Raw genomic sequence first — 17,146 nt, forward strand, 5'->3', positions numbered from 1 at the left:
AGGGACATGGTATATTTACTCAAAGCTGCCTACATAGGATGATTCACATCATGTAACCAGTTCACAAAAAACTAGGCTTCCAAAAAAATTTGCTAATCACGAACTGCAAATCAAGGTTGGATGAGAGAATCCCAGCTGGGAGCGACTGCAAGGCACCAGAGGTATACAGTATTTGGAGTGAGCAGAAAGGGAGGTGATAAAGGGAAAAGTAAGGACAAGGTAACTAAATGGAAGATGTTCCTTCTCCTGGCTTACCTAGCTGGTGCTAGGTAAGAATTCTGAAAGCTTTTAAAACATATATTCAGAGTATATTTTGTAGTGGACCCCTATTACAATTACAAATTAAAATAATTGATCGAAACACTGAAAATCCTGCTTTGTGATTATCCATTAAGATTGTAAATTGCAGAATCATTGTACCATAGCAATGCAAAGATATTTGGTCTCATTCATTTGCACTTTTCTCAACATTGAATGTCCATGCAGAAATGTTTGCAACGGAAAAATGGTTATAAAGAATAGTTGGTTCTTCCTTCCCTCAATTCTGAATATAATATTAGTAACACTTTTCCTTATTCAAAATTAGCATTTAGTCAACTCCTACTTTGAATCAATCTGTTTCTACTCGTGCAGCATTCTTGTATTCCCGTATTACTCACTCAAGCAAAAAAAAGGTTTTGCTTAATTGAAAACACCTTAATTACCATACTATTATGAGTTGCTTTCTACAGTGGTAGAGTTTATGTTATGAGGCGGTTATTACTTTTTTTAACATTTGAACATATAAATTACTTGGTAGGAAATTAGACAATATATAATAAGCAAGTATTAAGTAAATCATCTGTATTAGGTTGTTAATTAAAACATTCCAAACATTCCAAACATTCAATCCAAACAATGAGCAATAAATTGATATTTGCAAATAAATAAGTAGGATGATAACAGCATTTAAAGATCTCAATTACAAATACATGTTGGGCTTGTAGAATAAAACGGCAGAACCCTTTGAGGGATAATACTCAATGCCTCCCCACCCGTCCATCTGACCAGCCCTCTCAGCCACCCACCTCCACCCGTCAACATTCCTGCTTCGCTTACCCTGTCTTGACACGGGGCTCCGTTCTCTCGCAACACTTGTCTGTAAACCAATCTGAGCTGGGGTCACTCACCGAGCCAGGGGGCCTTTTTATGTACTCACCCCGAGGTATCCGCCATGGAGACAGGCAGGCGGACACCTCCGCCCTGATGGGGGTTTTAAAAGCCATGTCGATTTCCAGGAGATACTGAGACATCTGGGGTCTAACCCCCACCCAGGGATTACGCTGAGCTACAACAGGGCTTGATGGAGTAGTGGGGGGGCACTTGGTGAGCTACATCAGGGCATTATTGGGTAGTGTGAGATGAAGTGAAAGGGAACAAAATATATATATGTCATGATGGACAAAATTGCAAGGCATCTCAACTCTGAAAGGAAGCAGACATGATCTTCTGAAGCAGCTGCAGAGCAGCGTTACCTCAAAGAACATAATTTCTTGCATTTTTAGAAATGGGATATCTTCAAAGGGCTTCAGTGCTTCAAGTGTTCATAGAAACTGTGATGCTTTCCTGTAGTCAATGCAATCTTTTGCTAAAAAAATGGACGGCATGTGGCATTAAAGCTGCGGATTATCCGTTAAAGGCATGAAATATACCCGTCGCTGTGGCCATATTTTATAAAGCAATATGCCTTTACAATTAAAGCATCAAAGTCCTACAACTGGTAGGTTGGTGGAAGCAATGCTTGAAGAGCTAAGAAGAAACAGAATGGCAAGCACCCATTGAAGTGTTAAAAGTGCACCACAAGCCAGACAACAGATATGAATTGTATCTTTTGGGATTTTTGGCTCCTTGTGAAAACTCTGTGATCCTTCCCAGCTGAAAAACTTTTCATCAGCTTTGATAGTGGCTTCCCCATTTGAGAGTCTTGAAAATACAGGAACAGACATAGAGAATCATTCAAGACATATCTATCAATCTGTGTTTAAAAAGTTTCCTAATATGTATACGAAAGCTATAAACGACCCCTGCTCCCGTTGCATTACAATAAACAACATTTATATGACGTGCACGCCTGGCCCCCCACCATATTGTTTATCATTTCAAAAATAGCCTGTTCGCAGAACATTCATTACGGCTAATCCTGACAGACAATGTGCAGGCCGCGTTATCTTTAGTAAATGTCATAGTTGCATGACGGCGGGGTATAGCCCAGAGTGACATGTTGGCTAATATCACCACTAAGCCATGCAAGACCAAACTACTACATATGAGCAGGTGCTGAGAGCAGGGGCCCTGCTTATTCTAGCAACCAACAAGATGACAAATGCAAATTAAAAACTAGCCTAATTGTTTACACAGATGGGAGACGGAGTGATTGGACTAGAACAGGCTGTAATAAATTACGTGCCGGACATAACAGTTTGTAATTAGCTTCCCCACGGTGGCAGATGATTATAATGGGCAATGGTTCGGCCGTCCTGGGCCTGTTTTAGGACCGCTAGACACATTCAGGCCTGTGTGTGGCCTACTGCACTATATTAAGGCTTGCTGAGTCGCTACAGCAATTGACATAGTTCTGACCACTGGCCTTAGTGAAAGCATAACCTACTGACTTGTCAATCACAATGCATTCATGCAAGAAAACCGTATGCACAAACTGGGATGATTACCGCTAAAAACACATGGCACCAGACCTGTTCTACAGATTTGGGGATCACATAGTCGTACCCTAACGAATGCACACTATGTGTATATTTAACTGTGAAATGGTTTTCCATCACTCATAAAAACCCATTTCTGAAAGTACCCTGTACTCTCACTGGCTTTTAATATCAGCCGCCCAACCGCCCAACAAAGCTGCAAAGCTCAGGTCAGAATAAACTGAAACAAAAGGGCCAGTAACTGCTTGGCATATCCAGGGCTCAAATGGGAAGGCTCTGCCCACCCACAAGGCTGGTGTTGGAATCTGGATAAATTGACCTCACCAGGAGAAAACACTTGAAACCGATTTAAAGGCCATAAAAGTAATTGCCAAAAGGAAAGATATATGTACGTATTTAATATTAAATAAATACTGAATCACAACATAAAGTTGATCCGAGGAATGAGGTGCAAGTGGGGCTAAATGTCTGGACCACTGGACCAATTTCTGCCAAGGCAAATAAACACCAAACTGGAAAAAGAGCTTAACCCACATTCCAACTAATCTGGAAACTAGAACTGATAAAGAACTGGGGGGGGGCACACCTAATTCATGAGGTGTGCACCATCTGTGAGATTTGTGTGTGTTTATATTTAACTATGTCTCTCTGTGTGTGTGTGTGTGTGTGTGTGTGTGTGTGTGTGTGTGTGTGTGTGTGTGTGTGTGTGTGTGTGTGTGTGTGTGTGTGTGTGTGTGAAAGTAAGTAAGTAAGTACACTCACGCAGAGCGTCCCTCTACATCCAGCTTTGTGGGAGTGATGCCCTTCTTGCTCAGGACAGCGGCCACCTTATCCACTTCCCCCCGCTCCACCGCCTTCATCAGCCGGTCGTCATACTTATTCCAATCTGTGTTCTGAGACAAATGATGACAATGTCTTAAGCATGTGCACACACATGACCATGCACACATGACCACACACACACACAAAGAAAATGACAACAAATAAAAGATGGCTGTTTTCGTTATCTGGATACTGACAGCAACAAAGCCAAGTCAAACCTGGAATTCAATTAGTAAATAGGAAAAAAAAGACAGGAAATCAAATCACATTGAGCCAAAAACAGAATGTAGAGCACATGACATAAACGATTGCACAATGAGCTTGGGAACATGCCCTGGTGTGAGTTTTGCAAGACTGATAAAGGAAATTCAAAATGTTGTTATGGAACAGCAGGAAAAAAATAAATCAATAACGCCCCCTTACCCCGGATATCACTTATACCAATTCACAAATGTTCACAAACAGAATACCTACAAAGTGCATGGAAGTGCATTGTTGTAACCAGCGGCTCATCTTGGGTGAGTGCAGATGGTCCTTGCACAGGGTTACCGCGTAGGAAGCCAGCTTTCCGGTTCAAGGCAACAATAAATAAAGAGAAAAATGTACAAATAAACTGCCCCCAGGTACACTCAGCCAGTGAATGCAAACAAAACAGGTGATCGGAGGGAGCCCTAGTCGAAGGGAGAGTTGCAGTGATGCTTTTCTTCAGTTTCCTCTGGTGAGTTCTCTTGTTTCTTGATGAACGCAGAGTTCCATCGACGGGGTCATGAGCTTAGCAAGGGATTCTTTCTATGCATTGTAGTTTTTGTCTGGGGCTGGAGCGAGGAGTAGGAGGAGGTCCGGAGGAGGTGAGGATGGAGGGGGAGAAGCAGTAGGGCCAGCCCTGCCAGCCTTGGGACCAGCCCTGGCTGGCTACTGCAGCTCCACCTCTGAAGTCGAAGTCAACTCAGCCTGGCTCCCTCTCTCCTCCCTGAGGTGCCTCGCTCTTTCTCCTACCGCTGTATCGTCAAGCTTCCTGCACTGCTCAGGCTTCGACCGTCTCTTCCCAGTCCTGTGCTCACGGGCAATCCAAATGATCTCTTTCCCCTTCTCTTCTTGTCTCTAGGACTCTTCTGAAAGCTCAAACTAGGAGAACTAAAGGTAAGCGTCTCCTCTCTCTTCCCTCTCTATCAGTGGTCTCCAGATTCTTTGCCCCACCAAATGACAAGGTCGGTCAAGCTCCTGGGGGTAAATATGTGGGCTCTCTCTGGTTTAAAATATCACAGCCTCCCCGGTAAACAGCGGTGGTGCAGACAGCCCTGCAGACTGGTTACCTCTTTATTTTTTGACCCTGCAACCCTTCTCCAGTGACGGATAGGAAGACGGGGGCTAAGAATACATTCTGGACATGCCTGCACCGTGAGTAATGGCATTGGTGTCCATCACCACCGCCAGCATGAAACAAGGCTGTCCAAGAAGACCCTTGCATATACCACCCCGCCAAACCCCACCACTCGTTCCCGCCGCTTGCCTCCATCTGAACATATTAACGTCAGCAGGGGATTACGGTTTGCACATTTGTAGTTGTCCTGGCTCTGACCCCTGTGGGACGCCTCTGGCCCAGCCACTGCAGATATCCCCCCCCCCTCCATCTAAACTGGGTGGTGGGGCAGCAGAGCTCCCTGATCCCAGCTGCACGGTAGCAAGATTAGGTGTCAGCTATTTTACAATCAGCTGTCTGAGCCAGATCCTCCCCCCCTGCCATTCACAGCAATATAACATATGAGTCACTAATTTATTCTTGCATGTAAATTAGGAATATTGAAGACAGCTTCTTTGTATTTCAGATACTTTTCAACATTGTCCTCTACGACAATCACGTCAAAAAAATGACACCAGGTGAAAAGCTTGTGGGGAGACTGGGAGGAAGAGAGAGACCTTTTTAATTTACACACTGTGCGCCAGCTCCTTGCAGACTCAGGTTACAGTCTGCTGCCAGACCGGCGTTAACAGAGTGACGGTGATATTCACAAACATGTAAAAAGGACTCCTCCACATGATATGTTGAGAACCGGGTATCAACTTACCAAAACTGCTCACCCTCGCATAGAAACAAAGGCTCCAAATGGAGATGGGACCAAGCAGAATACCGTAAAGACATCACGTAAATATCCCAAATGGGCTTGTTTGTTTGGATTCTCAGTTTGTACTCCAAACAACTGTTTGTTGTTAGAAGTAGACCTGGTAGCACAATGCTGGAGATCTTTCTATGATAGCTTCCACTTAAAATACCAGATGAAAGCATCAACAGAAGCTTCAGGCAGAGGAACGCTTGATATGAATACACATTAAGCATCAACAGATGCAAAATACAAAGCCTGGGAAACACATACAATCTGGATAAAACCGACTGCTTTCAGATGAATTAAATACTGAACAATACTTCAGAAAGTTACACTGATCATATTCTGGACATTTGTTGTCATCCACTTAGGGGCCTTGGTTGATCATGTGAGCTCCATATCACTGCCGGGGTTCAGTTCCACGCCTCATTAATGATTCTCTGATGTCCTGACAGATTAAATCACCAGGACCACATACCCAGACAGCCATGAAGGTCAAGAGCAGAAGATGTAGCTCCTCGCAGACATATGAAGTGATGGGAAATTCAAGCTGGTGCACATTTATCTATTCCTTTTTATGAGCTTTTTGCAAAAGGAGGCCATCGTAAAGAGACATCCGTGTAGAAACTTAAATTAAAATCAGCCATTAGGGATCATATTCCCTATTTGAAAAGAAGGCATCTTTAATCATTTTGAATTTCCCCCTGGGGATCAACAAAGTATTCATCCATCTCTATCTATCAAATTTACTTATACTGCACAAACAATTGGGGTCTAGAGATTTTACTTTCTTTTATATCTGGACAATGTTTCACAGCCACTTTATTTGTTTATTGAGGCTCACTAAGACAAGCAGATGTGAAGTATAAGCCTGTGAAGACACTGCAATGCATCTATTGGATTTTGTTTAGCTAAATGTAAATCCACAAGGAGAGCTTAACTTAAAAAGAAAACAAACAAGTGTCTTACACCCTCTTCTTCAGAAACATATTTCAACTCAAATACTAAAATACACATTTGCCTAACATAATTATTCAAAATTCACCAGCCTGAATCAACGTTCATATTCATATTTATCGAGAATATGAACGTCTGCTTAGAATTCTAATAGAAACTGCATCGACAACAACCGCATTGACACGCTCATCTAAACAACTAAATGAAAATCTGGAACGTAAGCTTAATAGGTTATTTCTAATGTTTCTCTTATCCAATCAAGCAGATATAATTGCAGTGTGCTAATTTGAAAGTTGGTCCCAATTTTTATCCACCGCTCAAAATCGATCATGCCAAGACATTGTCGTTATAATTCTATGATTAATTTCTCCATGAGTATGATATATTTATAAAAACACTTGTCATTTACAATTAGATTCACAAAACTAACACAATAAGACTTTACACAAACAAGCGCTTCCCATAGCTTTGATCAATTGGACAGTTGTCTAAACAAGATGACCCAAGAATAGAATAGGGCTGACTTTTAAAGTTTTGTCTACTTATGACCTTGACGCCTGTATCCCATTTCGACAGCTCACACCACCGTAAACAGGCACAAATAGGTGTGTCAATGCCGTTTGTTTACATTTGACCATCTATCTTCTATGGTATTGGCTCATGACACAAACCCTGCTGCATGCCATCTGGATGGCTCAGAGAGGGGGCTGACTTGATCGCTGGAACGTCACCTGACAGAGTGACAAGCTGGGAACTCAATGACGACAGCCCTTAAATACCATTTCCAACACGGGTGCCAGAGCCACGGAGAATGGCTGTACTTATAGCAAGAACAAGGTCAACAATAGAAAGAAAAGAGCAGGGTCAGGCTGAGCTGTTCAGCACTTTAAAAGAGATTTGGAAACCTAAAAAAGGTGCGGGGAGGACATGGTTATTGATTGTCCATCAAAAGGTTGGCAATTTAATTGGAGCAGAAAGCAAAGATACATATTTTCCTGGTCCCATAATGTATATTATACACATATCATACATGTTATATATTATATCATATTATACACACTAAACTAAAAACAGTCAAGAATAATTTTGAAGGGAGTGAATTTAAAGCAAGGTCCGCTGGTTGTCATAGCAACATTTTGAAAGCAGAGGATGCGCTTCAAATATGCAAATAAACCTGTGTCGTTTTCTAGCAAAATTCATCAATAAACTATGTACGAATATCGTAGTATTGGCAAATATAAAAGGCACAATTAATGCAACTAAATATATGTATAATGTCATCTACAAAACACCAATGTTATGGAAACAAATGAATTATGAGAAATCTAAATACCAATACTAAATACCAATACTACAAATGTGAATGATCTCCTTTACCATATACAAGCACTTTGACACTCACAGAAAGCAGGATCTCTGCAATGGCAAAACAAGGCTTCCTTAATAGCAGAGGAAGTTTTGGAAGGTGGAAGGTTGTTAAGCTATCGTTTAACTACTGTAGAGCAGCCACCGGAGCTATAGACTCTATATAATAGAGCCGTGCTTGCAGACGTGTCAATTCAACTGTTGCACAGCCATCTGAGTATTGCTTAGTAGCATCCCAAAGACAGGAGATGAGCAGACAGACCAACATAACGAGATGGAGGACAGGAAAAAACGACTGGGATGAGAGTACATGTTAGAGGGTGAGAACACGGTGAGACAGAACAAGCTTGCCGTCAATTTGTCACCACAGGACTTGAAGGGGGATAGGGGACAGGCAATGGCTGATGGTTCAGGCCAAGTGTCAGGGGACCGGGGGGGGGGGGGGGGGGAGATACAACCCCTGTTGCTATGCTAAGGTCGTCACAGGCCGAAAGTGGGGATAGCTGCTCAGCAACCACTATTGCTAGGCAGAGCACTGGTCACATGCCAGCCAGCAGCCCAGTTCACTAAGTCAGACACCCCCTCTTGTGGTGGAACAGAACCAGTCCAGTTTGTAGATCCCTTCCCACTGCATTATTTGTTTATTGGGTGTAACTACATGTCCCTTTAGTTTAGTTAGTAGAGTAAGTTGAATGACTAGTAAATTTACTTTTATAACATAGGTTTTGGTCTTAAAATAGGACCATATGGATCAATGGTATGCAAAATTACAACCCCCCCCTTAGGAATACATTTTATGGAGCATTGTGCAAGTTAGGTTAGTGAACAAATTTGAACCACTAGCCTAAAAAGTTGTTTCAAAGTAGCTCTAGAAGATTTCAAATTAAGTATCCCCTTAAATATACTACTTTTGTTAATCCTCCGGCTGAATACAAAAGCATAAAATGATCACTTAATGGGCTTACTTACATGGCACCAACATATGGATTTGGTAAGATTATAGATTTCAGTTATTTGAGTAGAGTCCATTAGCCAAGAAGGTAGTCACTTAAGGTGAACTAGGATTTCATAGTTCACTACGGTTCATTTAGGAAAGACTTACTAAAAGGAGTATGTATAGATCCACAAGGGAAGATGTTTAGGGCCCAGCTGCCTGTATCACACTATTTTAGCTTAGAGCAGCACTTTGCTATCTTTTCCCACTTCCGAAAAGCTCTTGCCCAGGCAAGGCATCAGCTTTCCATTGACCCCAACCTAGTGACCTTTGGCCTGGCAAACTATGAAAGTGAATAATGCCCACAGCATAATGGCCTGAAAATACATTCAAGTGGTCAGCTGTTCCTTCACTGACTTTGGATGAAACCTTTTTGAATTTAAATAACTTCTAGTGCTTCATCATGCTTCGATGGGTTTAGAGGATTTCTCTTGATGCATTAAAAAGAAATCTTCAAAGCTCATTGCCTTTGGCCTTTCAAAAAAAAGAAAACAAAAATCTGTGAATTCACAATAACAATACCATATTAGGAGGATTCCAACTCCCACGTTTCCTGATAAAAAATATGCATACATCCAAGCTAATTAAGTCTAAAGAGAAAAAGGTTGGTTATATACTGTATATCAATGAGATAAAATCGAGGTAATTGTATTTGCTTGCTTTTAAAAAGCTGCAGAATGTAGAATTTAGTGGCATAGAGTAGAAAGGACAGAAATTCATAATGATGTTTTATTAAGTTTATAACCCTATGAAGGGGAATGAAAAGAATCATGTGGCTTCGTTAACTTTCAATAAGCCATTTATGCCTACATTGGGAGCACAGAATGGACATATAGCTCTCTGTTTAACATACTAACTACAACCACAATGTCATCATTTTGGAACCGTTCAGGAGGCTACTTAGTTTCTCCTATTGGAGAGGGAGAAACATTGGAGGGGGTGTTTAATCAGTTGGTTGCAATTTGCAACCTAATGCACTAGATGGCACTAAATTCAACCTACTCTGCCTTTAAATAATGAAAGGACTTCAGGGTTTAACCTGCATTGAAGGGCTTAATTGTTTGACAATCTCAATTGTGGGTTTGCCAAAGAAGAGATTGCAGATTGTAGCGTGAAAATGTTTGACCTTTAGTTGATTATAGGAAATACCATTGAATTGTTTATGTTGTTATGTGTTTGGCATGTTTAATCCATGTTTAGGCCTGATTTATGGATGGTTTAAACTTTATAAAATAAAGTAATGATCTACTTTGCTCTACCTTATGACTGTGTTGTTTAACCTGCTCTGTGCCCTAATATTAACCAATCTAGTCCTTTTTTTTTTTTTTTTACCAGTTTTTAACTTTAAAGCGGCAATACAACCAATAAAACAGAGACTGTCATCCATTTTTGGTGGACACTACAGTAACAAGTGGATGACATAAGCGGGTTGCTCATCATACAAGAGTAGCCTGGCTAATTAGGCAAGTAATACTGCAAAATAGCGTTCATTAGCACACCAATAAAAAATTTTAAAAAAGAATATAGTAACTCTCATACTAATACTCTCAACTAAATGAACAATATGCCATCCAAAACATTTGAATAAAGGAATGTTATTTTCCATTAACAGATCATGGAAAAGATCACCGGATTCTAAAACCCGTAAATGCACCCGATACAAGGAAGATGAGGAGGCGGTAAGGTCAAACCATCACATAATATACAATTCCACTTAAAACTGATTTATGTATTGTAATTTGTTCATGTTTGTGTATTAGGCATTTCTGTCTTTCTATTTCATTTCAATAGCTATGTATTGTGATATTTAAGGTGGTATGCAACACTCTGTTGGTACTAGTCAGCCAGTCAGGTCTGAGCAGCACGATGAGAGGTGCAGGAGCAGGTAGAGGCAGGATATGGAACACAGAAAGAGATGACTGAACCTGATCCAGGAGATTGGCCAGGAGTGTGTCATGAGGTCTGGGTCTATGGCTCACGAATAGCCTTATTGATCATAAATATTTAATCCAAATTATTCTTATTACCACCTATGCATTAATTTCTCTCCGGCCTCACAAAGCATACCATTATATTTTAAGCAATATACACAATTTCCCGAAATAAAGCAGATCTACTATCTATTTAAAAAAAAAACGCGCTGTGGTTCCAAAATTATTAGGGGAGAAACAAAATGAATGCGATGAGAAGGAGCAATCTTTTATATACTTTTTCCTAATGCCAGTCAGATAAACTACTGAAACCACAATCTTTCCCTTGGGATTTTTGTTTTGGGAGTCAACCTGATAGACATAATCAAGAAAGCCAAACTAACTAGACCGTACAGCACTATTTGATAGGATTGGGAAGAAGTGCCTGGTATTTCTGCTTAGGTCATGTAGGGAACTCAGTGCCATTACTGCCTTGATTCCCAAAGAAACTCCACAATGCATTGACTACTCCATCAGTTACACATAAAAATTTAGTTTAGTGGTTGAAGAAGGAACAAATGAAGCACGGCTATTGGTTTTGGCTGCAGGTTCCCTGGCGTTATTCCAGCTGGCCATTTAAAATGGAAAGTAATAGAACAATGGACTCAATTCCGAAAGAAAAATAACTAAACATAACAATGCACTAAATTCCATTTGGTTTGGGCCAACACTGGAGAGGGAAGTATGTTTTTGCTAAACAATCATTTGTGGTGGCATAAAAGGAACTGAATCCATCAAAAATATAATTTTTTTAACACTGATCTCTTTCAAAATACACGAAAAGCATCACGTTGTAGAAAGGGGTAAAATTGGTCCACAATGATTTTCTTTAATATGTTTGTTTGATTTCTAGATCTGTCTTTCATTATAATGACGCTGGCCACTACAGAACTTTGCAATGCGTCTATCATTGTTGCTCACAAGAAAATGTTTACTCAGTCACCCAACTTAATAACAATGTGCACACGTCGTACGATGTGGAGCGACAATAAGTATGTTCTTCGCAAATGAATAACAGCTGTTGGGAGCAATGACTAAATGAAAAACAAAAACAATAGCCCATATAGTGAGTTACTGAGAGATTTAAGGGCATACAGGCAAGACAGGCAGACAGAGCTGAGTTCAGCCCATACCACCCCTGCTGAGGCCTGTGAAAACAGTTCCCTTGATTAAGAATAACAGCAGCACAACAGAGGCTGCGCTAGTCAAGTCAAGCTGGGCAAGGCATGCAAAACGGAGTTAGGGCTTTCAATCTCTGACAACAAGTTCGTCCAAGCCATTACAGAGCCATCCACCTCTGTTAATGTGGCCATATTTTGTTGAACTTGGCTTGTCGGGGCACGATGGAACCTGGGCACAGATGCTGTTGATGATCACCCCAATTGCTTACCACAAAAAAAGGGGGAGGGGGTAGGACGGACGTAAACTGAAGTGCTGTGAAAAGGTTGAATTATGCAATAAGCCAGGAAAGGGCCGTGGTTTACATTGAGTTTGGAACACCAAGGGGGCGTTGTAAAGCATGACAATACAGACTAGCATCCTATTGAGATTGAGCACTATATTAAAAATGAATGTTGTGCTGTCACATGTGTGTTTTACAACACCAGCATGGGCAATCAGAATCAAAGTGCTAGCTATCCATTTTATAAGCAGCGATAAACTACTTTCTGCATTTGAAAACAGGGAATGGGTTAAGTAAAGCTAAATCCTCATATTGCATTGTGAGGTCTCAGCTAATTCCTGTCCCTACTAGTCAACACTGGGTTTTGCAAGGGGGATCTGAGAAATGCTTGCAGGGTTCTGATGCACACAAACTGAACCTACACTGTGAACATTTTTGATTGTGTTTACAGGAAGTCTGTTCTAGGCCGGGAGAGTTGTGCTACGTGGGTTGAATTGTGGCTAGCGTGCGCTGTGTTTTTAGGATTAGGGACTGGCTCCATGGGGATAGCGGCTAGTTAGCCCTTCTGGTTGTTCAGTTCACCCATGCTGTGACAAGCAATCCTCACTGGCCCTACCCTGAACAGCCCAATAGCAGCATTTGGGGGGGTATCACAATGGAGATTTGAGTTTGTGAGCTAAATGAGGATATGGTGTGTGTGTGTGTGTGTGTGTGTGTGTGTGTGTGTGTGTGTGTGTGTGTGTGTGTGTGTGTGTGTGTGTGTGGAGATTAAGAATTCGGACGGGTGCGTGGGGGTTTGGATTTAGACAGGGGCCGTGGCTTATGGACTGACTCCGGGTGGGCCACAGCTGACCTCAGCAACACACACACACACACACACACACACACACACACACACTCTCTGTCTCTCTCGCTGAGTAACCAGGATCCTGACCTAACACAATTCCACTAAGAAGATCACTCAGACAAAGCCTATGAAGAGATTGTGTCCATTTACAAAACGGTGTGTGTGTTGAGCTTTTAGAAAAAAATGTACACTGCTCGGTTCAATCACAACAAATGTACAAATGTCCCTTTATCATTACATTCCCCTGAGATTAAATCAATCCAATCAATCCCTGATTTACTCCTGCCTTTTTATATGAATTCCAAGACATTTATTGTATCAGTTTGATTTATGAAATATTAGTGTGCAGTTTAATCCATCTGGTTCCTTTTGCCCTGCACAGGCAGAGGCACAGGCACGCAAACACACACACACACACACACACACACACACACAGGAGGACTGGGACTGAAATTAGGGATTATGGTGGCAACAATAAATGGAAAGAAACAAAAGGCCTGTTTCTTGTAACAGATCTCAGATGTCTGGATTAAATGTTGACAATCAGATATAAACCCACAATTTTCCTCATTGTCAACGTTAACTGCTTTAACTGCTGCTTAAATGTTTTCCCCAGCAGGAAGATGACTAAACCTGCAAAAAAGAAATGCTACAAATTCACGGTTTGTCTTAGTAATAATGACTGCTCTGTTCTGAAGAGCAGTCATAAAACCAGAAGATGTTATGCAAATATACCTTGCGGATCTCATTCCCATCTGCGAGTGTTTTCAGATAAGAATGGGGGAATATGCTAGTGGAGTCTTCATGTGTGGACCCTGGCCATGTCCCAGTAGCCTAGTCTGGACTAGCCAACAGAAAGGCAAGCCTGGTCCGCCCTGACTTTAAAGAGTCGCTTCGTGGGTCCAGGGCTATTCTTTTTTTATTTGAGGAGTACATCCGTTACTTTAGCATTAAAACTTTGACTGCTCATATTTTTTTATGATCATCGTAACTTCTGTGTTTGCTGATGCGCATATTTATAATTATAAACAAGTTATCTCACAAGACAATAAATATAAATAATCTCTCAGGCATTCCAACAACCGATATGTCTCAAGGACCAAGAAGTCAAGGATATCCGTAAGTATAATAGATATACAGATTTCTGTGAGAAAACCAGTGGAATTATGGGAAATCACTGCCACTTCCAATAATACAGAACTGAGAACAGATAATCGAGAAGTTGAGCATTCGAATTCTCCATATAGTTCTATGTTCTCCACAAATTAAACCATTTTGATAAATCATTCCTAAATGACCAGACAGAAGTTACAATTTCTATGTTGGTCTTTGTACAAAGTAAAATATAGACAAGCTTTGAGTATAATAAGGGAATTCTTCGGAAGAATGATGAAATAAGAAATCTCACCCCTGTCATCTTCCCTCCACCCCATCTTCCACCTAGCCTAAGGGCTATGAAATTAAATAATATGATGCCTTATGAGAAAAAAGTACCCAATAATATTTGTTTATGATATGATGATTTATGATAATAAAGAATTAACAGCGTTTTTGTAAGGCAAGGTTCAGGATTCGATATCACCCTACATCGTCATACTATACATATAATATTTTTTTTTTTTTAAGATGTTTTGATGATTAAAAATAGATTATACAATAGGCCGCACAAATAATCTAGAATTTGGTTTACTGCTGCAGATGCATTACTCTTCCAGCTACTCAAACTACTACATAATTAATGCTTTGTATTACCCCGCTTACACACATCAGCGGAAATATTGGTCATACGAGGTCAAGGACAACTGCAGGAAAGTAGCCATGGGACCTAACCCAGACTTTTGAACAGCTCTCCCACTCTGCTTAGCAAGTGATAGTCTTCAAATGATATCAGAAATTGTATCTGGTTTTACACTGCCATTGTGCATGGTGACAGTGAGAGCTAGAAGGTATGTTTATTAAGTTCCACATGTCAAGGGCGCAGCGCATAGCGCCAAATTTAGTCATGACACAGCAAAAAACAGAACAATACTGTTTTATTGAAGAGAGTAAGATTGAAATGTAATCAACTCTAAGAAAAATCATGAATGACAATCTGCATACATTTGTGCCATTCAAAAGCAAGACCAATATCCCTCCATATCCAGTAGTGCAGAAAAAGAGTAATTTAAACTAATAAAACAGGTATCTACGTTTAGAGATGGAGAAAGCCGTTGGCATCAGGACTATTGGTTATATCTTGCATTCATTGTGTTTCAGTAGAAAATAATCTAGCAATTTTTGGACCATCATTTGAGAGCTCCTGAAATGCAATGCAGATATTAAAAGATTCTCAAGTTTGTATGTGATTGAGCACATTTTGGATCCAGAAAGTCTGAAGCTCCGCGCAGCACAGTGTCTACCGTTTTGCTTGGCAGTTCAAAGGGCAAACCACATGCAATAAAATAGGCACAAGTCACCAAACGTTAACTTGACAACTTACCAATAGATGGGTCCTCTACCAAAAGAGAGCTAATGTTACATGGCATATTCAATTGTGGTGTAGCCAAGCAATGTTATCCCTGGTCAAAACCAACACACTAGAAATAACTTAATGACTGTGTTGAACGTAGTTGTAACTTGAAAACATTACTGCACACTTTATAGTGATAATAACACTATATAAAATAATTTCATTCCACTTGTGGTGGTAGCTAGGGTTGCAGACTTTGTAACTATAAAATATGGGACAGAAAGTGTCCTGGTAGCACGTCACCAGGATCCTTAGGCTATGAAACCAAGTGGTCACTGCACACCATGATCCATATGGTGTGCGGTGCCACTGCTTGTGATTGGATGACAGGTGATCTCAGCCATGGCGTGATCAGCAAATAAACAACGATATTTGCACATTGATGGGAACTATTGCTGACTTTTTACACAAACATAAAAGCGCCCAAAAATATGTAATCAGTACTCGTTGAGATTTAAAACGTGTATTCGATTTATGGTATTTGTGGCATGCTGATTTGTGAGCTTGAGATTGATTCTATTCAGGAATTTTAAAAGGCGACTTCTCTGCTGCGTAAAGCCAATAACAACAACCCTTCCTCCCGCTTATGATCATGTTGTGATTCAGAGTGTGTAGGAGGGGCTATTCAAAGACTCTAATCGTCTGTCTGTCTGTCTGTCTGTCTGTCTGTCTGTCTGTCTGTCTGTCTGTCTGTCTGTCTGTCTGTCTGTCTGTCTGTCTGTCTGTCTGTCTGTCTGTCTGTCTGTCTGTCTGTCTGTCTGTCTGTCTGTCTGTCTGTCTGTCTGTCTGTCTGTCTGTCTGTCTGTCTGTCTGTCTGTCTGTCTGTCTGTCTGTCTGTGTGTGTGTGTGTGAGACAGAGAGAGAGAGAGAGAGAAAGATGATAAACTATGACGCAAGCGGCAACGTATTCTCAGAAAATATAAATGAAATGCATGATTGAGTCGCCTTGAGTGGCGACTCAACATATACTTGAGTCTTGAAACACTGCATAAACTTGGTGGCTGGTATGAGCCACTTGGAAAAGATCAATATTGAAATATATAAAGAAATCATCTCCACTGGATTACCGTTTTTACCTGTTAAACCCCCCCTTTTTGCGTTAGGACGAAGGGGCTTTGCGAGGACTGATAACTCAGTGTCTCTGTGTCAGATATAGTCTCTCAATCTCTGTCTTTTTCTTAAAATGTAATATACAGTTACCTTGAACAACTCTACGGATTTATTTGGGATAATGCAAGCACACAATTCAACAATGATATACATCTAGTTGTTTTTACATATTTCATTGGGAAGTGTTACTATTGAAACTCGGCTCGAATGGAACCCATTTCCTAGTCAAATCAACAGATTAATGTTTGACTGCCTTTTATTCAACGGCAGACAACAAAGTAAATAAAAAACAACAACTATGTTTTGGCCGTAAAATCTCCCTAACACTTCTGTGAAAAAGGTGCTGTAGGTACATGATCTAGTTAGAGC

The 17,146-nt window shown here is 40.8% G+C and overlaps 1 protein-coding gene across 4 annotated transcripts in view; it reads right to left on the minus strand.

Annotated features, from left to right (window-relative positions):
• The window catches only part of uacab (uveal autoantigen with coiled-coil domains and ankyrin repeats b), a 41,812-nt gene that overhangs the window by 18,656 nt on the left and 6,010 nt on the right, over positions 1–17,146 (minus strand). For all 4 annotated transcript variants that reach the window (XM_079737162.1, XM_079737164.1, XM_079737163.1 and 1 more), the window contains exon 2: positions 3,462–3,592. In XM_079737162.1, coding sequence (XP_079593288.1) covers positions 3,462–3,592 — 131 coding nt within the window. The remainder of the gene's footprint in view (positions 1–3,461; positions 3,593–17,146) is intronic.

Source organism: Pollachius pollachius, assembly GCF_949987615.1.
Source record: "Pollachius pollachius genome assembly, chromosome: 5".
NCBI lineage: Eukaryota > Metazoa > Chordata > Actinopteri > Gadiformes > Gadidae > Pollachius > Pollachius pollachius.